We start from the raw sequence: 24,739 nt of genomic DNA, 5'->3' as shown, positions 1-24,739 counted from the left end.
TGAATTAGCAAGTGGAACTAGAGCAGAATTTGAAATATTATATGGAGTGGAAGTCCCATCTTTATTGGCATTAGAAGCCCTGGAGGCACCTCCGAGAGCAGAGATTTTTGTGGGACAATGTGAGAAACTATTGAAATCCATTGTTTTTTTATTCATAGAAAAAGAAAGAGCAGGATACTTGCTGCCCTGGCTCACATTTACAATTTGATCCATTGATATATTTCTGGCTCGCAGAATTACCTTGTGGCATTTCGCATCAGCTGCTGCCTCTTCCCAAAGCAATAATATATGGCATAATTAATTCAGCATAAGTGGTGACTTTGCCAAATCCATTTATTTAAAAAATGAGTCTACTGTTCTTCTCAATAAAGGTACTGGATTTTTTTTTTTAAGGACCATAGAGAATTAATTACGAATACCACAGTCAGAATGTACACAACTCATTTTCTAAAGCTGGAATTTCACTTAAAAATAGCTATACATTTAACAACTAGTGTGAATTAGCTACTTCTTCCCATGAGCCTCTGAGTAAAGACCCAGCCAGGTGAAGGAACTCCAGGGCAATGATAATAATGTCAATAGCTAAGGGGCACCTGTGTGGCTCAGTTGGTTAAGCATCTGCCTTTGGCTCAGGTCATGATCTCAGGGTCCTGGGACTGAGTCCCACATCAGGCTGGGCAGGGAGTCTGGTTCTCCCTCTGCCCTTCCCCCCTGCTCGTGATCTCTCTCTCTCTCACTCTCTCTCAATAAGTAAGTAAAATCTTTAAAAAATATCAATAGCTGATACTACTAACTCCCCACTGTTTGCCAGGAACAAGTTAAGTGTGCTGTGTGAATCTTCTTTTCTAGAACTCACAAAATCCCATATATTAGATTTTATTAACCCCGTTTTAGAGAGGACAAATTCAAACTACAGCTGAGAGATATTAAGGAATGTCTGCAACATTATGCATGTTTCAGGTTGGACTCCAAGTTCTCACAACCTTTCTTAGATCATGACAGCGAGCGCCTCTGTAAACTGCCCATCAGAGTTCCAGAAATGTTCAGAAAGTTCTAGACATCATGTCCAAGCTGCATGACACGGTGTTTCTTCTATCTTTACACAGGAAAACACCTCTCCAGTGTTAATTTAAAATAGTACTGGAACAAATTCTTGAATAAGAAGAGTCAGACTTCCTTCTTTTACTGAGAAAGGGGCTTTTTTCCTTTAACTGATAGTAATAAACTCAATCCCTCCTCTAGTTTTTCGTTCTTTAATTGTTCCAAATATTGGAAAGTATCTTCGCACTGTCTTATAAATGGAGATACAATAACAGTTCAGCCTATTTAATGTAAAATTTGACCAATGATGAAAAGAACAAATGATTCTTTTGTTCACTTATACTTTTACATCCCACCTTCAGAATTACCACAATACGATGTCTTAGTCTACACAACATTTGCTAAATTCTAGTTTTCGTTTGTTTGTTCAGCTTTTAGTTCGTGTTTCCCCTGAAGTTCCTTTGATGGTTTGCAGCTGGTGGCGTGTGTGTGAGACTGTTGGCGAGGGGAAGAAATGGTGGACGATGAAGTACATTCACACTACCTGTGCTAGTCCTCACTGTCCCCTCCACCCCTCTGCGACGATCTTCTCATTACAATGTTACAAGCTGTCTAGCAGTTGCCAATTGTTTCTTAATCCATCAATGTGTTGCCTTAAAAAGAGCTCCACAGAACACATTTTGAAATAACTGGCCTAAAGATGGAGAGAAGATATTTAATATTTGGGACATTGCCGGAAGGAGAAGGACGCATTATGAACAATGTACTGGGACAATAATAACCTGGAACTTTCTCTGGCAATGGGGAGATATGCTTACTTTACCTACAGTACCTATTAGACTCCACTTGGACAGATAATGACCAAGTATGGCAGTGCTTGCCACTCTATTCGCATTTGAAAACATAAGTGTATGAAAAACTTTTATGTACCACGGCTAACATTTGGATAATATATACTGATAATACATAATTATACACACACAAGTTATATATCATCTACATATATAAAACATACATATATGCTCTTCACATATGCATATTCGGGACAAAAGCACTCTCATTGTAAGAAGGCAGGAGCCATGCTTGTTCATATTTATATCCAGTATCTCAGTGCAGAGTATGCATTTCTTGAAGTTTTAATTGACAGATTAGTCCAATTGGACAGTTACTGAACACTTACTATGAGAAGCAGGTGCTTGGCACGTTAGGGTGCAGTGACAAACAGGAAATTACAGAACACACAGTCATGCGAGAGAGAAACAGGCAGACAACTGCAGGACGCTTCCAACGGGTGTACACGGCACATGCAGAAACTTAAACCTGGGAGCCCAACACGTCAGATTTACTGAGATGAACCTGAGTAACAAATACGAGCTTAGTATATGGAACAAAGTGGAGAGACGAGAGGGTAGTTCTCAGAGAGGATAAGGCGCAGACACAAAGCTCTGCGTTGCTAGGTAGGTTGCAGTAGGCAAGTCACAAGAGATGAGGCTGGAACATGGTCTGACGTAAAATGACTACTAGTGACATGCTCAATGCTTTGGGAGCTCATTGGGTATATGGTGCGAATATTGCTGCTTTTATTTTAAACAGTGAACGATCAGATCAGAACTATATTTCAAAAACATAACTGCCTTCAGTGAGATGATGCTCTGGGGTCTAGAGCAGAAAGTATGTTTTTTTGTTGTTATTGTTTTTTTTTTTTTAAGATTTTATTTATTTCTTCAGACAGAGAGAGAGCATGCGAGTCAGGGGAGGGGCAGAGGGAGAGAGAGAGAGAAAGAGAATCTTGAAGCAGACTCTGCACTGATCGTGCAGTCCCCACACAGGGCTCAATCCCACGACCCTGAGATCCTGACCTGAGTCAAAACCAAGAGTTGGCTGCTTAACTGACTGAGCCACCCAGGTGCCTGGAGAGTATGTCTTTAAATGCATATTTGGCAGTGGAACTGGGCATCGCACATATGTGAGTAACACCTTGTAGACAGTGCAGAAGGGATCTGTGGAAACTGATAGAGTTTCAGGTAGGGGTCAGGGAAGTGAAGGTCTGAATCCACAATGACCTCAAAGGTAACAGGAGGTGAACAAGAGAAGGATGAGAACGTTAGAAAGGATAATGAGGCATCTGTGGAAAGCACATGTAAAAATATCTAGAAAAAGTGAAAAATGCAAGCTTGGAGCTCAGGAAAGAGTCCAAGTCAGAAAACACTTCCACAACACATGGATCATCCCTATTTGAAGAAAAATAGAACCCCTTGGTATTGATGGTTTGATGAACCTTAGTGAAAACTATAGTGAAAAAAAAAAAAACTTTCAAAAGATAGAAGTCCAGAAAATCACCAAGATTTAAGAATAAGCAAAAAATAAATAAATAATTAAACAAAATGTAAGTAAAACTTCAAGCAGAGAGATTTAGTTAGGAAAAACAAAACAAAACAAGCCATCAAAGATGTAGGAGGAGAAACCCAGGGCCATGAAGGGGAGGAAGAGAACCAGCAGTTTCATAAAAGAGGAGAGGAGGACGTTACTGGATTGCTCAATGAGCATGAGTCAAGAGGAAATTATCAATGTTGTATATCACTGCAGATCACTGCCACTCCCGTAATAACTGGGAAAGCTTCCCTGGAAGGGCAGAGCACCATAAATACAGCAGAGGAGCTGTCTTTGACAGTTACATGAAAACCAGAGTTCTTTGAGACAGATTATATACAGTGCCTGTGGGTAGACAGTTGTGGGACCCAACTCCACAGGGATGGGAAGAGCTCATTGGAGCGTGGATCCTAGCTCCTAAATGACCATTCTGTCAAGCACTAAGTAAAGGGAGGTACATCTAGGAAACACATAGATAATACATCATATTATCACACTACAGTGTTTCTCATCAGGGACAAATTACTCAGCAAAATACCAACCAACCAACCAAACAGGATGGACTGTGACATCATGAAAGAAAAGCAAGTGTGAACATTTGCAATGTCTTTGTGCTTCAAGAGAAAACAGAGAAAATAGAGCTGTGGTTTTCTGTGGTCTCCAAAATCTATGGGAGTTTTCCATAACATCAGGAAACTTCAACCAGATAAGCATAACAACTTCACAGAGTCAGAAAGTGAGAATAAATTTACACAATATTGGAGAGGACTCATCTCATCCTACTTATGTCCTCGATTAGCACAGAGTTGGGCATACGTCAAGGGCCAGTACATACTTAACAAATTAATAAATGAATAATAATTAGCACAGAACTACAAATGGGGGGCACCTGGGTGGCACAGCGGTTGAGCGTCTGCCTTCGGCTCAGGGCGTGATCCCGGCGTTATGGGATCGAGCCCCACATCAGGCTCTTCCGCTATGAGCCTGCTTCTTCCTCTCCCACTCCCCCTGCTTGTGCTCCCTCTCTCTCTGGCTGTCTCTCTGTCAAATAAATAAATAAAATCTTTAAAAAAAAAAAAAGAACTACAAATGGCTTTCGTACCCTAGAGACATCAGATCTATATATTTACATATCCAATATAATATTAATCTTAGTGTTTGTGAAGACAGGACTTTTTGCTGAAGACAATTTTCTGCTGTAGAAAAACATATAAAACATTCACTAAATAAGTTTCTCTGTAAACACATGATTATTTGTATTTCAATAAAGTTTATTTTTATTTTTATTATATCCCGGTTCATGAGTTAAACACTGTACCAGACTTCCTTTTAAAGTTTTTCTGAGCTGATAAATTCTGCATGCATTGTGGCGGAACGAAGAATGGTTTTTCAAGTCAAGAGTACCACTGAGGTAATTGGTGGAAAATTTCACATCAACACAGAAGGTGAGCAGGTGTCAAAGCTTTCAAAATTTGAAGAATTAGTTCAGAAAAGGATCAGCAAGTATGTAATTACAGTCATCATGTCTTGTTTAGCTGACATAAATGGTTAGTTCTCTCACTCTGAATAGCAAGATTTATTTTATTGAAATTTCTAGAAATTTTAGCAAAATATGTAAAGGAAACTTTTAAGAAAGGATTTTTTTTTTTAAATGGAAAGGACAGACATAAACACAGCAATCTGAATGTAAAACTCAAAATCTCGCTCTAGTTCTTAACCCTCGTGAATGAGGGGGGGATCAAAAGAGGCATAGGCAGAAAAGAGCCAGGAAACCTGATGCCGGCACCATGGGAGATTTCAGGTTCCAACAACCACCACGATAAGATTTCCATCCCCAGATGTTCTTACAATGTGACTTCTACACGCCTCCTATCAGGAGATGGTACCTGCTGTTAGTCCTTGAATCTGGCTGAGGTTTAACTACAACAGAAGGGACACTGTGGATTGCAAGGCCAATTCCTACAAGTTCTGCCTCATGCCCTTGGGAAGCTAGTTCTTGAACCCAGTGCCTCGGTGTGAGAAGCCCAAACAGCCCAAGGGAGACCCGCGTGCAGTGGGAATGAAGCTGCAGCTCACAGGCCTGGCTGGGCTCCAGCCAACAGTCAGAATCCACTCGCTGAGTGAACCATCCTCACACTGGTACCCAGGCCTCAGGCAAGGATCCTCAGCTGGTGCTGTGCAGAGTAGAGATGAGATGGTCCCTCAAGTCTGCCCACACTGTAGCTTTTATGTGCAAATTTAAAAACCATCATTTGAAGCCACTGAGATTTGGCGATTGTTTTATGCAGCCATTGGCAATCAGAACAGGTGCCTAAATTTGCAAGTAAATATATTTAGTTTTTTCTATGTGGCAATAAAAATACACCCCGTATTAAATGAATATTTGCTGTCACTTTTCAAATATGTAAAATTAAAATTCTCCATTTCACAGAATGTTAAAGAAAGGGTCAATCTGGTAAAAGGGATGATGAAGCATAAAGTTTGATCATTCTGGATTTTATAGCATAGCACTTAATTCAGGAGACATGATTTTAAAGCACTTAATTCAGGAGACATGATTTTAAAACATTTTTTACTTACTAGTTGTAAGGCCATAAAAAGCTACATAAACTCTGTATGTCAGAGATCTCATCTCCCAAGTGACCTTAAGAGTGGTAGCTACCCACCAGGATTGCAGTGACCACTCTTGCTTTAGCCAGTTCATGACGAACTGAACAATCTATATAACCATTAGTCACTAGGATCATTTGTTTTCATTCCCCCAAATATGGAGCATGGCCTCATCTCTACAGTGCACTGCATGGAAATGAGATGGTCAGTCAGCCATCTGGAAGAGAGAGTAATGGATGCTCAGAGGTTGCTTGCCAACCTCTTCCCTCTTCCCTCAGGCCATCAAGCACTCTTAGAGTCATCGCACTGAGCCACCCACTCCAGTCACTGTGTCACTACCTTCTCTTGGGATCTCATGGAAATGACAGGTACATAAACTAACTCAAAAATAAATACTTAAAATATTTTTTCCTCATAATTTCAGTTAAGACTTTCAAAGAAAAAATTAACGTTCACTATCATTAATAGCCTTCTTACCGGAATATTCCACAAAATCCTGTGGTGACATATAACTTTAGGTGATCTACAACTATTTGTCCACACAATTTCTACATTAGCCTTTTTGTCTTCAAAATGACTCCACTGAGATGAAAATTCAATTATTTTCTTCATTAAATGCACATCGTAACATTTATTCTTTTTTTTCCTCCAACTTTTTTCCTCCGCATAAGCCAACTAGACCAGTATGTATTTATGCTGGAAGTCACAACAGTGAACCTCAACTATTTAAGATTTACTGACTCTTAAAGTAAGACTGAATAAGAACTTTGGATAAGAACCCTTAGCAGTGCCTAGAATGCAATGTCATTTACACTTAGGAGAAGGAATTTCTTTTTTTATACTTTAAACATCTCAAATACAGAGAGGATACCTCAAACTACAGTTCTTACAGGTTTGAGAAAAAAAAAAAAATCAAACACCTTGCAACAAATTCTGACATCATGAGCCATGTTACTAACCCAGAAAGCTGAATGCTTTCCAGAGGAAATGAAAAGACATTCACCCCCTAGGAATTTGGCTTCTTTAAAAGAGAAGTATAATTCTTTCTTTCTTTTTTTTTTTTTTACTTTTAAGAGAGAAATTAATGTTCTAGTTTATATTTTCCTTATAATTTTTATTCTTAGGCATAAATATTTATGACCCAGCCAGGTCCAAGGTGTAAACTCCAGGTTGACAGCAACTTAGAATTCTATTAGAATTTTTAAAAAGAGGTAGAAACAAAAACAAAACAGAGGCAGAATCAAGCATACCAGATACACATTCATGCCTTACCTTTCTGCTTCTTTAAAATACATCTTTAAGGATAGATATTTGCATTCAGGATTCATTAACTTCGACCTCCAAACAGCCAAGTGCAATCTCCAATAACACTGTAGGACTCTAAGAGGCTGACAAACACCCTGTTGACCCGTGTGTCTTCTGACTTAGGACTGTATGTTTGTTTATTTGGTGAATTTAAGGAAATGCTGAAGTTATTTCTTGGAGTTTCCTAGAATAGGTTGGCAACTGAACTCGGTTATGATTTATGGGTGGAAAAATAAAATAAAATAATCAGTGTCAAATGAATGGTTGCTTCCCGACACACTTGGGACTTTGTCAATGATGCAGTAATGCATGGGGACCAAACTTTGCCATACTCTCTGAAAATGATTTTAGACATAAATACCTTGTAATACCCATAGAGTGAAGTTTGCTCTTCCCACCTAATACATCCGCAAACTACTAGAACAGGATCTCACTGAGGTTAAAGAGGTATAAGTGAAGGGGAAAGAATGCAAGCACATTTACCGGAGTTCTCAATTCAGGGATGGCGGCTTGGTAGGTGAGCGGGCGACAATCACGCGTATTTGGCACCAGGACACAAGGAAGAAACATGGGACCCAAGTCATCTCCGTCCAGAATGTCCACCGTGAGGGTGGTGGTGGTAGTTCGCCGCTCATTCAGATTTTGTGCACGGTCCTGTGAAAGAGGGGAAAAAAAAGAAACACAAAAAACAATGAGATGGACCCAACATTCCCTTCAGCTTGACTAGACTGTAGACAGGTTTCTTCCCGATTACAGGCCTTGACTTCTCTTGGGGCATTTACTTTAGAAAACTTGCAACTGTACATACTTTCTCTGCCCTTTGAGCTGGCAATCTTCCTGCAGCTCGAACTTCTGCCAGTTTTATGATCCAGCACTCCTGCTCAAGGACGTGGGAGCCATCCCTTTGAAATGCAATCACCAAAGAAGACGGAGCCCCACCTCCCAGTCTCTGTGGGAGGGCAGGAGTCTAACATGCATAGGAGGCTTCCTCCAAGCTGTGACACTATCTCCCATCCTTCAAGTACAACACAATTTCACTTTTCCTTCAAGAAGGCCAATTAGCAAACACAGTGGGCTCTTGATTCCTTTACCCCACCCCGACCCCAGCTCTGTCTTTCATTTTTGATGATGTTTCAAGCAATGTAGACAAATTTTAGGGGTGCCTTGGTGGCTCAGTTGGTTAGGCGTCTGCCTTCGGCTCAGGTCATGATCCCGGGGTCCTGGGACTGAGCCCCACGTCAGGCTTCCTGTTCAGTGGGGAGTCTGCTTCTCCCTCTCCCTCTGCCCCTCCTCCACTTGTGTGCACTCTCTCTCCCTCTCAAATAAATAAAATAATCTTTTTTTTTTAAAGAAAAACTTTACATAAATTTTGGTTATTTCTAAAAACAAACAAGAACAAACAAACAAAACCCCCCTAATCCTCAGAAAAGTAAAACGAAGGGAGAAAACAGGAAAGAGAAGAAAACCTGTCAGGTCTGCTGCACCTTTAACAGAGAAATGTTTAATGGCTCATGGAAGCCTTTTCTGTTATCAAGTATTTTGAGACTGGCATTCCTGGTCTTCAGGGAGTGCCCTGTTGTCATTGAAATAACCTAGGTTTCTAGATGATAATTGTTTTATTTTGCTTCTTCATTCTTTGGGACTCAAAAGCTACAATTTCTAGGAAGAGCGCTCTTGTAGCAATAATGACAATTATCTATTCAACTTCCTCTCTTTTCCACGAAACATTCTATTGTCAAGAGAACAGGGATTCTGTTTTTTTTTTTTCTTGTTTTGTTTTCCCCAATTATGGAGATATAATTGACAGAGCACTGCATGAGTTTAGGGTGTGCAATGTAATGATTTGACATATATATACGTGAAAGGATTTTACAATAGTTTTAGTTAACGTCAGTCATCTCATATAGACACAGGGGGAAAAAAAGAAAAAAAAATTTTTTTTTCTTTTGATGAGAACTTCCATCTTGGCTCTTAGCAACGCTCTAGCTCTTCTTTCAGCCAACTTGAGTTCTGACTGCATTCCGTGTCCTTCTTATTGAAAGAGCAAAGTCTTCCTTACTCAGCTTGGCCAGGTGTACTTTTAGCTTTGAGGATAACTACAATCCCTACTTCTGAGACGTTGTTAGTTTCTGACGTGCATTTTCCATCCCAGGATCCCATCTGGGACTCTGCCTATAGGTAGCCATCATGTCTTCTCAGGCTCCTTTTGGCTCTGAAAATTTCTCCAACTTCCCTTGTTTTTGATTACCTTGACAATGTTGAGTACTGGTCAGGCGTTTTGTAGAAAGTTCTTCACTGGGGACATTGATGTTTTTCTCAAGATCAGACGGGGGCGATGCATTTTGGGGAGGAAGACCGTAGAGGTCCAGGGTCATGTCATCACATTACATTATTAACACGACTCATCTTTTATGCTAACCTTGATCACCTGGTTGAGGTTGTGTTCATTACATTTCTCCATTGTCAGTTTACTCTATCTTTTTTCCCTTTTCATTTCTTTAGGGGAAAAAAAACACTATGTGCAGCCCACGTTCAAGGGTGGAAGTGATTTCATCACATTTCATTTACACTAATTAAATTTATCTAAAGAGAGTTCACCAGGAAGACACAAGGAAGACACATCGGACCCAAGTCCTCTCTGTCCAGAACATCCACGTGAGAATGGTGGTGGTGGTTTGTCATTCATTATGGTAGAATCTAGAGTGTCTTTATTTTCATAGTATTTAGTTATTTTGAAAACTTTTATTTTTTCTGTCTCCTTAAAATTCTATTCTGTACAACTTCAACAGAGTGGTGGCTGCAGGGAGCCGAGAGAGCAGGAGTGCTCTCTGAGGAAGGACTGCTAAAGAGGTGTGAGGCTTCTTTTTGGGATGAAATATTTGGGAAATGGATAAAGGTGGCAGATGCACAACAGTGTCAATTGCCAAATGCTACTGAAATGTTGACTTTACAATGGCTAATTTTATGGTATGTGCATTGACCTCACTGATTTTTTTTGAAGTAATATACTCAGTTATATTGGATGAGGGGGTGGGTGAAACAGGTGATGGGGATTCAGGAGGACACTTGTGATGAGCACGAGGTGACGTACGGAAGTGCTGAGTTACTACATTGTACATCTGAAAGTAACATTATACTGTATGTTAAAAAAAGTGATATCCTGGGGCGCCTGGGTGGCTCAGTCGTTAAGCGTCTGCCTTTGGCTCAGGGTGTGATCCCAGCATTCTGGGATCGAGCCCTACATCAGGCTCCTCCGCTGGGAGCCTGCTTCTTCCTCTCCCACTCCCCCTGCTTGTGTTCCCTCTCTCGCTGGCTGTCTCTCTCTCTGTCAAATAAATAAATAAAATCTTTAAAAAAAAAGTGATATCCTAATGGACTGATATTTTATGTTGCTTAGTGTTTTCCTGTGTGACATCTACCAGACATCAATATTTGCTTACCAGTTAAAAACATCTCTCTCTACCCATCACCAGTCCATCCCATTCCCCCACCCCCCTCCCCTCTGAAGCCCTCAGTTTGTTTCTCAGAGTGATGGGTAGTGAGGAGGGCACGTGTTGCATGGTGCACTGGGTGTTATACGCAACTAATGAAGCATCGAGCTTTACGTCGGAAACCAGGGATGTACTGTATGGTGACTAACATAATATAATAAAAAAACATTTAAAAAAAATCTCTCTCAAGCTTTGTGTATAAGTCTGAATTTCAGTTATGTTCTTTCCCAATCTGGTTGCTCAAGAAAGGTTGTAAGGAAGGTTTCTAGGGTAAAATCTCAGAAGGCAGAAAAATCTCTGTTGGTGGAATTTTGCCTAGGCAATTGTTCAGGAATATAATAACTCTGTGACTCCAACTGCTTTAGTGTTTATAACCATTATAAGATAGACTGTGGTCAAATTTTGGGGGGGAAAATGTTTAAATTTCCACGGTGTGAAGACCACTAAGGGTCGCGAAGTTGATATAAAGACTATTTTAAAGATATTTGAGATTGAACATATACAAAAAGACATCTTCTTTTATCTCACTAAAAACCAGAAACTTCTGGAAATGAGGCTGCCATGAATGGTTACGGCCATTGAGAAAACAAACAAACCCAACTAGCAAACAGTAGTTCCTACATGAACATACATTATCACAAAGTCCTTATCTCCTGCTCATTCTCATTAGAAGCCCATGTGTTTCCACAGAAACCTCTTCTCCCTGCTCCCCCAGAAAGGTATGTTGCACACCCTGGTCCTTAGCAGTTCAGGGAGCCACTCCTGCTTGACCCATACACATGTGAAAGATTTTGTCCTGTTATTTCTGCTTTTGTCAGTGCAATCTGCAAGTCCCCAATTAGTATATCTAAGAGTATGGAGGAAAATATAATTTCCCTTTCTCAAAAAAGGGGAAAATATAATTGAGATTAATTACTACAAGATTGGAGTAATAATTATGATTGGCTGAACTTATAGGATATAGAGATTTTTACGAAGTCCTTTAATTGTTGTAAATTTTCTTTGTCTCTTCATTATATTCGAAACAGTTGAAAGTACAGTAGGAGCAGCAAATGACATGTGAGATAATTTTGGTGGTTCACAAGTTAGCTTTTAAAACTATATTGTTTACATGTATGAGTTTTGAGTACATATAGAAAACTTTTTTTTTCACTGAAGCATAGTTGACACACGATGTCGTATTCGTTTCAGATGTACAATATAGTGATTCAACACATAATGCTATGCTGTGCTCACTATGAGTGTAGCTACCATCTGTCATCACACAGCGCTATTACAATATCATTGACGATATTCCCTATGCTGTGTCTTTTATTTCCATGGGTTATTAATTCCATAACTAGAAACTGGTATCTCCCACTCCCCTTCACCCATTTGCCCATTCCCCACTCTTCTCCCCTCTGGCAACCACCAATTTTGTTGAAAAATCTTAATTTGGAATAAATTCATGAATTTATTTTAAATTTTAAAAACCACAACTGGCTTATCAAACCTATCATTTTAAAATTATGATTACTTAGGATGAAGTTTTTTCAAAAGACCAAATCAACCTGAATTTATAAAAAAGTATTAGGTAAATAACATGTTTTAATTAGTATAGATGTGGCAAAAATATTTTAATACTCAGAAGCAGCATTTCTACACTTGCATACCACACAACCTTACCCCTCATATACCATCAGCAAGTCACTGTAGTAAACAGAGTGGAGTATTTATCCAAACTCTTTCTTTCAGTCTGTTGGCAGCAAATCTCACTGTTCTCTGCTTCACTACTCCATAATATAGGTACGAGCGCATGAGGGTGGGTGCAGGTTTCATTCCCAAAATACTTAATGTAGACTTCTATCTCATATTGTCACCAGCTAGACCCCAGGACCTCACTTTGACTGTCCACCTGCTTGTACTCACCAACCTTTGTGGTGCATTTTCCCTTGAACTCTTCTCTCCAGCTTATTTCTTTACTCAGACAAATGGAAACTGGAAACCACACCTCACATGAGCAACTGTCCTGACAAGACCTAGAGCTGGCCGAGACCACCCTGACCAGTTGAGCTTAATCCCCAACTTGTGGCTGTGCAGATGGACCACGGCATGATCTCTAGAATGACTGATGACCACATTAACCTCATTATAATACTAAAACGTCCACCCAAGGAAGGACATGAGCCTCATTTGCACAATATGGGCAGGTTTCCTTAAGACGCATACGTGACCCCATGCCCCCATGCTCTACATAGGATGACGAGGCTCCCCTATCTAAATATTCATCCTAACCCTGAATGAATGGGACCCATCCACCCTTCTTCAGGAGTCACAGCTTCGGAAGTCATTCCTTGTAATCTCCTTGCTTGCTGCAAATAAAGTGTTCTTTGTGCAACCACTCACGTGGTGCAGCTTTTGACTCACCAAGGAGCCAATTCACATGGGTTCAGTTATAATATTGAGAAAAGATAACTGCTTATAAAGTGTTGATCTATAAAATAAAGTTTTTTAATGATCTATAAAAATTACTTGGAAAAAATACAAAGAAGCTATTGTCAGAGAAGAAAAATAATTTTCTCTCCACCCTTCTAGCTTCTTGGCTGAGACCTCATATAATAGAGAACACATTAGCAGGGAAAAACCCCAAGCAGTTTACTGATATGTGCACCTACTGTATACACACAGATACCAGGAAAACTGAGTAACTCCGCCAAATGACCAAAGCTATCACCTTAAATACCAATTCCAGTTAAAGACTAAAGAAGACATGGGGGGTGGGGGAGTGCCAGGTTTTCAGACAAAGCACAGTAAACACGGGAGTCGCTGTCTTGCAGGTGTACGTCCAGACCTTCCCCACTGATGGGAGCTTGTCCAGATCCAGTCATTCTCATCTTCCTGGTGGGAGAGGGACACCCTTGCAAGTGGAGACTTCTCGTGTAAGAGCAAACTGATCTTCCAAGAGAGAAGTGTTTCTACATGGTTTTCAGAGCTCCTCTGTTGTCTGCCGTTTTGAAAACCTAATCAGCCTAAAATAATCCTTATGCCAGGAAGGTATATTTTGGGGTGATACATCCTGCTCCTCTTTACTTCCATCAACAGACAGGTAGCACTGAGAAATACCAGCAGCCTCTCTACAGGTGTGGAGTCTCCCCATGATTTGCACTTAAAAACGTATTATAAAATGTAAGGAGAAATATGGAAGCAGGTCTCCTGCACACTGCACACGTGTAAGCCCATGGAAGGCTTTAGTATTTCTCCCAGTTTAGAACCAAATTTGATCTAAAAAATTCATCTAAAACATAGCCCCTGGCAATTCAGATAAAAACTGAAATGAAAAGAACCTTCTCCTCTTTCTAGTAAAATGTTACTGCTCAAGACTGTTCTAGATAAAAGAAATAACATTCTAAATTGGGAGTGGTATAAATAAAACATAATTATGTGCATGAATGTTTTATGTGATATCCTGAAGTCTATATTTCCATTCATTGCTATGTGAGAATCCAAAACATATTAAGAACTATCATCCCAAAAAATTCCTTCCTCCCTTCCTCCCATTTTCATTCCTCATTTCTCTTATTTCCTTTATGAAATTAAGATTTTTAAGTTTTAAACATTTAAAAATAAGACAATATTTCATTGATTTAGAAATTATGGATGTAACTGGCAAGAAAGAATATATCTCTTTTAAAAGTTATTCAAGTTTGACTGTTTAATTTGTATTTTCTCAGTGTCATTACTCTTTCACATGTCATTTACACATTTGCTAACATTAAACATTAACTTACATGAAACTTTAATTAGATACCGTAAAAACAAGTCATTAACTATTGTGAGTTCAGCTGTGCAAGGAATTGCAGGTGATACAAAGAATAATCCAGCATCAAGGCTGAAATGGAGGAATTTAAAAGCATACACATATCTTCAACATAGAATCAAGAAAGCCATAAGAAATATTCAGGAAAGGGGTGCCTGGGTGGCTCAGTTGGTTAAGCGTCTGCCTTCGGCTCAGGTCATGTCCCAGAGTCCTGGGATCGAGCCCCATTTTGGGCTCCCTGCACTGACTTGGTCCCTGAATCCTTAGCCTCTTTATTCAAAGCCTCCAATCCTCTGGCCCCGGATGATGGCAACATAATGTGCAACTCTTTGGAATCATATTGTAACATATGCCGGCAAAGCAGAGACACCTGCTGTCTTTGAATGAATTATTTACTAAATAAGTAGAAATTTTCATCAATACACTGCAATTCGGAAGAACTGATTTCTTTTTAAGCACGGAGAACTTCAAAGATATTTAGTTTTAGAAAGAGCTCAGAGATAACTAATTCATTGTCATAATCCACACTTCTTACCAAGCACATTTTTTTATAAAATTGCAAATTATTTTAAACTATGACAATGTTAAGGCAATAAAACACCTCTGTCAGATGATAAGACTTCAATCCTTTTATCCCAATCAAAAGGCTTTCTTACTGTAAAATAGCTTAATTGCCCACTATTCTTTGATCAAATGAGATGAATGCTAATTTCTAATTCACTCAGTATCTGCTCTCTATTTAGAAGCGTATTAAGTTAAATATTTGTTGTTTGGAGTGGGGCCAGGAATGATGTGGACTCTACCAAATACTATGAAATTACACGAATCTCAGTTTTAAAGTGAGTGTAGAACAGACATGCTGATCTTCTGATTTCTTGTTGAGCCATAGGAACCTCAGAATAGAGATGTCCAACATTTACGTACTTGGTATTCAAGTGGTTTGTAGCTTAAAAAAAAATGGCTAGAAGCACCTACTAGACTGACTCATAGATACATACATTAAAGACTCTCTCATTACCTTATCAGGTATTTGCAGTATAGAAAGAAAAAAAATGCTACATAGAGTTGGCCTGCGTCTCCTGACCCTGACTCAGTTAGTGAAGACCAGGGAGGTATTTGTCTTGCTTCTGTCCACCGATGATAGATGGAATATCACTGACTGAAAATTTAAAACTTATCCTAGAGTAACTTGATTCTGTTAGATTCCTTTATGCAAACGAGAAAAAAGAAGCAACAAGATTGTGTAGGTCTAAACCATTTTAGAAATGAGTTTTTCTTTTTCTTCAAAGTGTTTTTTTGTTTGTTAGAGATGCTTACCTAATTTTCCTTAATTTTTATGCATACTTGTAGATAGAATAGCATGCTATTTTGCATCTCCACATGTTTACATGTCTTTAGGACCGGAACATTTTGTATTTGTTAATCACCAAGCATCGTCTTCCTATTTCACTCCTATTCCCCAAGAATACACCCAGGAAATTCGCAGAGCTGAAAACAGGGGTGTACAATTCAGCACTTACTCCATAATCAGTAGAAACTAGAGGTGAGGGAAAGTCAGAGTGGGGGCTAGTTTTGAAAAGTTGTTTACATAAGTTGATATCCAAAAGTGTACAAAATGATTTTTTTTTACATCCAAACCCATATAATTATAATGTTTACATAATGTTTTGAATATTCATAGTATTAAAAGGAAAGACAGAGATAAGAAAAAAATAGTATTTTTAGGAATTATCATATCTTATTATGAAAGACAATTAGTGTCCCTATTCTAGGGTTTTTGATATTTGAGAAAATATTAAATTTGTGCTGTTATTGATAAGGTAACAGAAATTACTCTGGCTATGATTCTAAATTAAATGTAAACTTTTTCCTTCTGACAATTAATCAAGAGCTCTTGAGTACCTAAGAATCCTTAGTATTTCCCTTAGGATAATGCTAATACAAAAGAGAGCTGGTTTTGAATAATATATATGTATAAAGAGATGAGTTTGATTCCTTTGTGATTTAAGGTAATATATCAAAATTGGAGTTTGTGGTACAGACTATATTGGAAATTTCAATAGAAAGAAAACCCACTGATCTTTGTATAACTCTGAACTTTCTTTTTTAGATTTCTTTTCCTTCTGTTTTCTAGAATTAATCATTCCCTCATTGCATATTCATATTTAAAATAAACTGCGGGTAATAATGTTGCAAATATTCTCAATAAAACAAGCGACAAGTTTTCTTATTTATGCTAACCCAAACTCTCCTGGCTTATTTAAGAGTAACAACATGTCCACATAGATAAAAAGAAACTTCCTAATTACATGAAATTTGAATAGTTTCCTTTGCATATCAATCAAATCTTTGTACCACAAGAAAAGCCAGATTCAAATTGAGTACTTTCAGTAATTTATCATCAGACCTCTACCCTCTTAGATACCATCTACTTTAAAATCAAAATTGATCACTCATATTTCAAGTCTCTTTATGACTCCAAGAGCATAATGTAGGTTTTTAATGTACATGATCTACGCTGTGCATTGATTCACACACCATTGACAAATAGTAATAAAAAACCCCAAAGAATATAACAATATAATTAGAAACATATAACAATCTATGGAGTTCATGATTCCATGTAAACATAACAATATAAATTATATAGATGAAGGGGTTCAGGACAGCCCCCCCTTAAATGTACAACTTTGGCTTATTGTGAGCTGAAGTCACCTGAGACTGTGTGGGTTCAAGATAAATTTCGTCCTTCCCTTAACCACATAGAAGAATCTAAATTGGGGTCTTTCCCAGAACAAAGTTATTAACGGAGATAAATGCTATCTGAGTGACCCACCTGTATGGTAGGACAAACATCTAATTATCAGACATATGCTTCTCTTGCTGGGGGATGTGTATCCCTTTCCTCTGAAGCCCCAGACCCCCACACCCTTCTCCCTAGTTCTGGATGACACAGAGACCTCATCCTGTCTGACTCTCTTTGTAATTCCTATGTCTATGTGGATTCCCCACAGGTTCACCTATTACATTTGATTTTCTTCTGTGAATCTGTCTCATGTCAATTTGATCCTTAGTCCAGCTAGAAGGACCTTTGAGAGGACAGGGATTCTTGTTCCCCGACATAGACGTTGGCATATACGAAGCAGTCAATGTTTAACGACCATCTCTCTGAGAGAAGCAGCTCTGATTGTATCATTTGTCACTTTCCATATTCTAGGATCTACCACCATGGCCACAAAGGTGAGGTCCCTGAACTCGGAGCTGGGAAGAGACCCACAATCAGTCCTCAAGCAAGATGAGTCTGCTTCAGTTCTAACAACCCACTGTTTTAAGTAAATTATGTGACTAATATGTAGAGGCAATGACGAATTCTTTACCATTTGTGGAGGAGTGATATGCTGTTAACACTTTGGGAAATAATATGGTGCTATTTACTAAGATTAAAAGTATATGTCTATATATACATACATATGCATGATTTTTTCTTACAGTAATTCCATTTTTAAATTATCAATTTTTTAAAAGATTTTATTTATTTATTTGAGAGAGAGAGTGTGTGTGAGCAATGGGGTAGGGTCAGAGGGAGAGAGAGAGAGAATCTTAAGCAGACTCCACACTGAGCAAGGAGCCAAATGCAGGGCTCCATCCCAGGATCCTGAGATCATGATCTGAGCCAAAATCAAGAGTCTGATATTTAACCAACTGAACCACCCAGGTGCCCCTAAATTACCCATTTTTGAACACTCAAGTGTCAGTACGTAAGTAGTTTATAGAATACTGTAATGATATGAGAATATATTCCAAGCATTCGTCTTAAGTATATTTGTGGTTGCTAACTTGCTAATCTTCACAAGAACTCTATGTGGTGTGTTTTATTAACATCCTCATTTTACTAGGTAGGAAACTAATGTGCAGCATATGCCCAAAGTCACACAACTAGTCAACAGCAGCACTGGCATTTAAATCCAGGCAATGTAGTTCTAGAATTCATGCTTTTGCCACAATATTGCACTCACTGCCTCTCACAGGAGTCATGAGGGTAGATATCACCCCCTCCCGCGCCAAAAAAACAAAACAAAACAAAAAATAGAAAGTATAGTTGGATAAATTAAAATGCACCCTAATTTTGGTATATTCTAAAACCATTAAAAGGATATAGCTCTGAAAGTTTTTAAAAACACTAAAAAGTTTTCATCTCTTATATTTCACATTCACATTTTATACTGTGTAACTTAAGTTTATAATAAAAATTTTTACAGATAAATTAACCTTTTCTTTAATTTCTTGCCAATTCTGTGCCTTCCTTTTGATGTTTCATGCATATCCTTCTATTTCATAATTTTATCCCTGAAATGCTAAAAATTTAACATTCCCTCCCTCACTAATGGGCAGTCTAGCAAACTGCATACAAATTGTTCCAGGTGTCTTTATAAATATTTTAAATTAAGTAGCAATTCAGATGTTTTAGCTTGAGTTTCTTTAAAAAAAGATACCTCATTGTAAATAGCAGAATAAAAACTAGTTTTCAAACACATTCCAGAGCAATCTTACTTTTCCTTACATTTTGTTAGAGGTTCTGAGTCAGGCAAGGGAAACTGTATTTTTTTTCTTCTCATTTTCACTTGTATGGAAATAATATTTAAAAAGAAAGATTTCAGGGTTTTGAGGAGCTCTGAGAGGTTCTCCCCGGTAGATTTTACTTTTTCTGATATCTGCTGTTTCTACATTAGCCTCTGCCCCTTGGTGTCAAGGCACTGAATTGAAAAACAACAAACTGGAAAATTTTGAATGTAAAACTAGAAATTTGGCTTCAAAAATTAGATTTCTGTATGTCTATATCTACTATCTACCTAGTATATATAACAGATAAATGTGTATATATATATATATATATATATATGTTATATAAAAATAAATATATTTAAGTAAATATATTTATATATTATAAATATATAAAACAATATAAATATATATATATATAATTATATGTTTAAATGTATATATACACAGACAAAATATCCCCCCCTTTCTGGCAAAATATCTTTAGGACAAAAATGCCACTGAGTGACAGCTTGTTACATATAAACTTGTTCAGAAGAGCTGATGGAGGATGCTTTCCTTTCGCCCCTCTCTGCTGTCTTTCTGTTCTGCTCTATGAATAGGATGACAATGAGCTCAGGCACAGGCTGCCTTCAGAGTCTAATAACCTTTTCAGAACATGATCCTGTCACTTGCTCTGGACCTTTGTCAATATTGGAAGCTATCTGTAGCCAGCCCTATCAGCTGTTTGCTGAAATATTAGCCCCATTCTTCTTGTTAACAGACTCTTCATTTTCTCCTCTTCCTTCTTCTCCCCACGCTCACCCCCGCCCCCAGCATTATCAGTGTGTCCAGCTTCAGGAGATGCACAGAACTTGGTGTAATCCAGAGGTGATTACCTCATTCCCCTTTGCTACATACAGTCTTCCTCAACCTCCTTTCTCTATGCTGCCTCTTGGGATCCCAGGCTGGAAGAGGAAGTTGGTTGGGAAAGGACCTGGGAAGAGTTTCCTTGCAATAAGAAGGAGGAATAAACAAACATAATAGGAGTCCTAGTTTTGCCCCTTTCCACTTGCTTACCCTCAGACTTTGCAGCTGTGATGTCTAAGGCTGTGGTATTCACTAGCACCTGACAAACAAGGCATTGGAAAAATAACCAAATTTCAGGAAAGGGGCACAACATAAGGAGAGAAATAACCTGAGTTCTTGGTGATATACTTGAGCTGTCAAACCAACCCTTGATCTACATGAATCTAGGGGTTTTATTAAAATAATAATAAATGTCCATGTTATGTAAGCAACAATTTTTCTGATGTTCTGTTCATGCTGTGCACACATCCTGGTTATGGTCATAGTAGCTGACACCTACTGAGCAACTATTCAAGAAATGGCAGCCATGGGGGAGAAGATTGCCAACTGGACAGTTTTTCCCTTCCTTTAGTGTACTCTGGAATCCCCCTGGGGAGTTAATAAAAATGCAGGTGTTCCATTTCTACCCTTTGAAATTTTTATTCAGAGGGTCTGAGGTTGGGTCCAGGAATCTGCATGTTTACTATACACCCAAGGTGATTCTGCTGTTGACGTTCCGTGTATCACACTGAGAAACACTTCAGTGTGAGCTGAAGGCAAATTATTGAAGAGTGGGCACGAGTGATTCAGAGGGAAGGAAATAGTGAGTAGAAACAATCTTCCTGTCCCATTCCATCCCATTCCCCATCGAGAAGATTATAATATATAAATTATGTTGTGGGCAGCCTACCCTTTGAGGCCATAAATTACACCAAGGACTCTGAGAGCACTTACACATTTTTGGCAAGTTCTTTACTTCATACGTTGCCCAGAGGGAAGCTAGGGAAATTGAATACTCACATTAGCTTGGATGATGACAAAGTACCGAGTCTTATCTTCATAGTTGAGCCTCTTCCTTAACACTACGTTTCCAGTCAACATGAGGGGAATTTCGAAGGTGTCATTGGACATCTGCAAATAGGGAAAAATACAGAATCAACTCCTTCGAATATAAGATGAATTGGAGAATGCAGTGTTGCAACTTAGTCCTTTGAGAGTTACAGAGAACATGCATATAATCTGAAAATAGAATATTGCCTGTAAGCTTCAGATTTAATACTCTCATCATTTTTTAAAGATGTATTTATTTATGAGAGAGAGAGAGAGCGTGCGCATGCAAGAGAGAGAGAATCTCCAGCAGACAGAACCAGCTCTGGGCTCCATCCCAGGACCCAGAGATCATAACATGAGCTGAAACCAAGAGTCTGACACTGAACTGATTGAGTTATCCAGGTGTCCCAATATTCTCAACATTTTTTAAAAACTTTGCATGATGATCAATGGGTTTCACCAGGGTCATTTGATAATAACCAGGAAACTTGTTTCTTGTGGCAGTTTTTCATATATTTTAGGGTTCCCCATCAATAGCCCTGGGATACTTCTAAATCAAAGTTCAGGTACCTGGAAATCTTCTCTGCTACCACCATTTGTTGTATCACCAAAGAGTTCAAACATTGCAGTTTATGATTTCTATATAATATTCTTTTACAACATTGGTAGAGGGGAGGGAAATGGGAGGAGGAAGGCGATGGTGTCTTGTACTTGGTTCTGTGAGTTCACGTCATTACCCAGAGCAGGTCACTCTTTCAACCAAAAAAAAAAAAAAAGGGCACTCCTGGTATTTCTCGAGAGGAATAACCAGAACATTTTGGAAACCAGCACAAATGCCTTTGCTTTAAATGTAGTCATCAGTTCAGCAGCTATTCATCCCTAAACTCATTCTTTATTTATTTTAGATAAAATTCAATGAAAATGATGGCAAAAGAAAAGAGAAGGGAAAAAAAAAAGGAAAGAGAAGAAAAAAAAGAAAGCTCGATTTTAACTATTCTGATTTTGCTCATGGGCTAAATAAAATTGCTTTGTTTTAGTGATGAGTTTGCAACATTGGTAATTAAAATTTAATGATTTTGGATAGTACAAATGCCTGATTCTTCTCTGTTCCACATCTAGTATAAACGTTCATCCACATCATAAAGAAAATACAGGTAGCGGAACAAAGATGCTGATAGTACAAGTGACCATCTTCGATTTACCCTGTATTAAGACCAGAATAGAAACTCCATCCCCTCTGTTTTGTGTAAGTTTCCTAAAAAAATACTTTTCACAGTAGATCTGTTTATATGACATTCGAAAATGATGACAGTAACGTTGAACATAATAGCAGGTGTGACAGATTCCTGAGGGAGCCCTGTCTATCCTCACTTCCTGATAGACATCTCATGTCTTTGTATAAAACCCCCCCTTGAGTGTGGGAGGGGCTGTGACTTGCTTCTAACCAATAGGATACAGCATAGGTAATGAACTGTCACTCTTGTGCTGCATTGTGTCATGGACTCCATCTTGCAAACAGACTGGGTCTAGACACTCTCCTTGCAGTACTCAGAGGTATACAGCAAAGGAACTCAGTGTGGTCTAGACTGGGTCTAGACACTCTCCTTGCAGAACTCAGGGGTATACAGCAAAGGAACTCAGTGTGGTCTCTCAGAGCTGGGAGCAACTTCTAGCCAACAGTCAGCAAGAAGCCAATGCCTTCTATCTTAAAATCATAAAGAAATGAATTGTGACAGGACTCTCAGTTTAGCTGGAAGGAAAATTCTTCCTTAGTGGAGCCTCTACAGGGGAACCTAATCTGGTCAACACCCATATTGCAACCTTGTGAGAGCCAAGCTGAGTTTAGACTCTCTAAGTCACAGAAGCTGCAAAAATCAGTGTGTGTTAAGACACTAAATTTGTGGTGGTTTGTTATATGGTAATAGATAACTAGCACATCACACTAACCCCTGAAACTTGTCTCAAGGATCAGTGGTGGCATACAGTAATGGTAATCAATACCTGCTACAGTTGCTGAGTCCTCAAAATAATAATTTCAAGTGATAGTATATTTTACTTCTCTGATATTTTGGAATACAGAGACATGAGGATATACTCATATATGTTATTGGAAAATTACCCTCTTCTTTAAAATACAGAGATGAATAGACAACTTTTCAATAGTTTCTCCAATTCTCCTTTCCTTAGAGAGAAAACAGCCTGATATAGATTTGAAATGTCAGCGTTTCTGGATAGAAACTAGTACCAGTGGCTAACGAGCTGATAGCTCGTCACTGCAGATCCACAGCCATCGATGAAATGAATGATGTTCTTCTGTTGTTGTTAAAACTTCAAAACGATTATATCATTGTTGCTGCTGCCCAGAATGGTTCAGAAGGAAAAAGAAGTATGGCTACTAGTCTTCTAAAGATATACTGAAGAAAGGAACTGATTGGGAATTAATTGTTCTGCTTCTATATGGTTGATGATCTCTTACTCGACTTGGTCTTTCCACAAACAACATCTATAAACTCTGGACAAAATGAAAAAAAAAAAACAAAAAAAAAACAAAAACAAAGAATACCAGACATCCTTAGAGAGAGAACCAAAGCAGACATACTCTGGGAGATATCACACACTTGAAAGAAGAGATGAAATGGGTGAGCTTGCTGTTTTACAGTACCTAGCACCTCGAGGGGCAGTCAAAATTCTGATAGAAAGTCGATCTGGCCTGGAGAGTCAGGGGGTAGATTTTTGAGACAACCAATGATGATGGAAGGTGAGAAGGGGCCTTAGAAAGGAGAAAGATAGGAAGAGAGAGAACAAATGCCACATGTAAGCTGTGTCCGACTCCGTAAGTGACCTCTAGAGCACACCTGCATGAGGCAGATTAGAACAGGTGCACTAAGAAAGTATACGGAATTGAGATTTGAGCTGCACTCAAGAGTTTTTAACGTAAGTCAACAATGTTGTTTGGTACATTAAAAACAAACACATGGAAAAATCTTCTCAGAGGAATATAACAGAAATAAGAGTCTCTCCACAACATAACCTTCACAACATCCAGGAGGGAGTTCAAAACAACTGGACCCATGATGAACCAGGCAACGGGATTCCTTTTCAGGAGAGAAAATCAGGGAAGACCAATGTTAGGAAAAGCAGAGGAGGATTTTAGAGCAGCTATTTGAACTCTGTCTGTGCTCAGAGATGTAAATAATATGCTCACTGCAAGTGAGATCACAGGAAAACTCAGCAAAGATAGGCAAACTCTAAAAATGTGGAAAATTTAGACCTGAGGATTATACCAGCTGAAAAAAAGAAAAAAAGAAAAAAGACCACTGGACACACTGGACAGGTTTATTTGGAAATCAGGACCCGAGCTGTCATATTTCTATTTCTTTAGAGAGAAGGGAAATCTAATCTGAATGTGAAATTTCATGATTTTAGATATTGGCTCAAAAATGATTTAAATTAATTTGTGGCCACAGGTGCCTGGGTGGCTCAGTTAGTTAAGTGTCTGACTGTTGATTTTGGCTCAGGTCATGATCTCGGAGTCCTGGGATTGATCCCCGAGTTGGGCTCTGTGCTCAGTGTGGAGTCTGTTTTGGATTCTCTCTCCCTCTCCCTCTACCTCTCCTGCTCGTGCTCTCTCTCTCTCAAGTAAATAAATAAAAATACGTTCTTTAAATTAATCTGTGGCCAAACAAAA

At 38.7% G+C, this 24,739-nt stretch overlaps 1 protein-coding gene across 1 annotated transcript in view; it reads right to left on the bottom strand.

Annotated features, from left to right (window-relative positions):
* Positions 1-24,739, bottom strand: part of PCDH15 (protocadherin related 15) — a 1,630,853-nt gene that overhangs the window by 448,313 nt on the left and 1,157,801 nt on the right. Inside the window, exons 9-10 of the mRNA XM_087863140.1 lie at positions 21,022-21,132; positions 7,810-7,980 (exon numbers count right to left, since the gene is read on the bottom strand). Coding sequence (XP_087719266.1) covers positions 7,810-7,980; positions 21,022-21,132 — 282 coding nt within the window. The remainder of the gene's footprint in view (positions 1-7,809; positions 7,981-21,021; positions 21,133-24,739) is intronic.

The sequence above is a fragment of the Ursus americanus genome, chromosome 6, assembly GCF_024610735.1.
Source record: "Ursus americanus isolate L20-20 chromosome 6, mUrsAme1.1.p, whole genome shotgun sequence".
NCBI classification, from domain to species: domain Eukaryota; kingdom Metazoa; phylum Chordata; class Mammalia; order Carnivora; family Ursidae; genus Ursus; species Ursus americanus.
The sequence above is the reverse complement of the archived record's forward strand: the minus strand, read 5'-3'. Positions and strand labels throughout refer to the sequence as shown.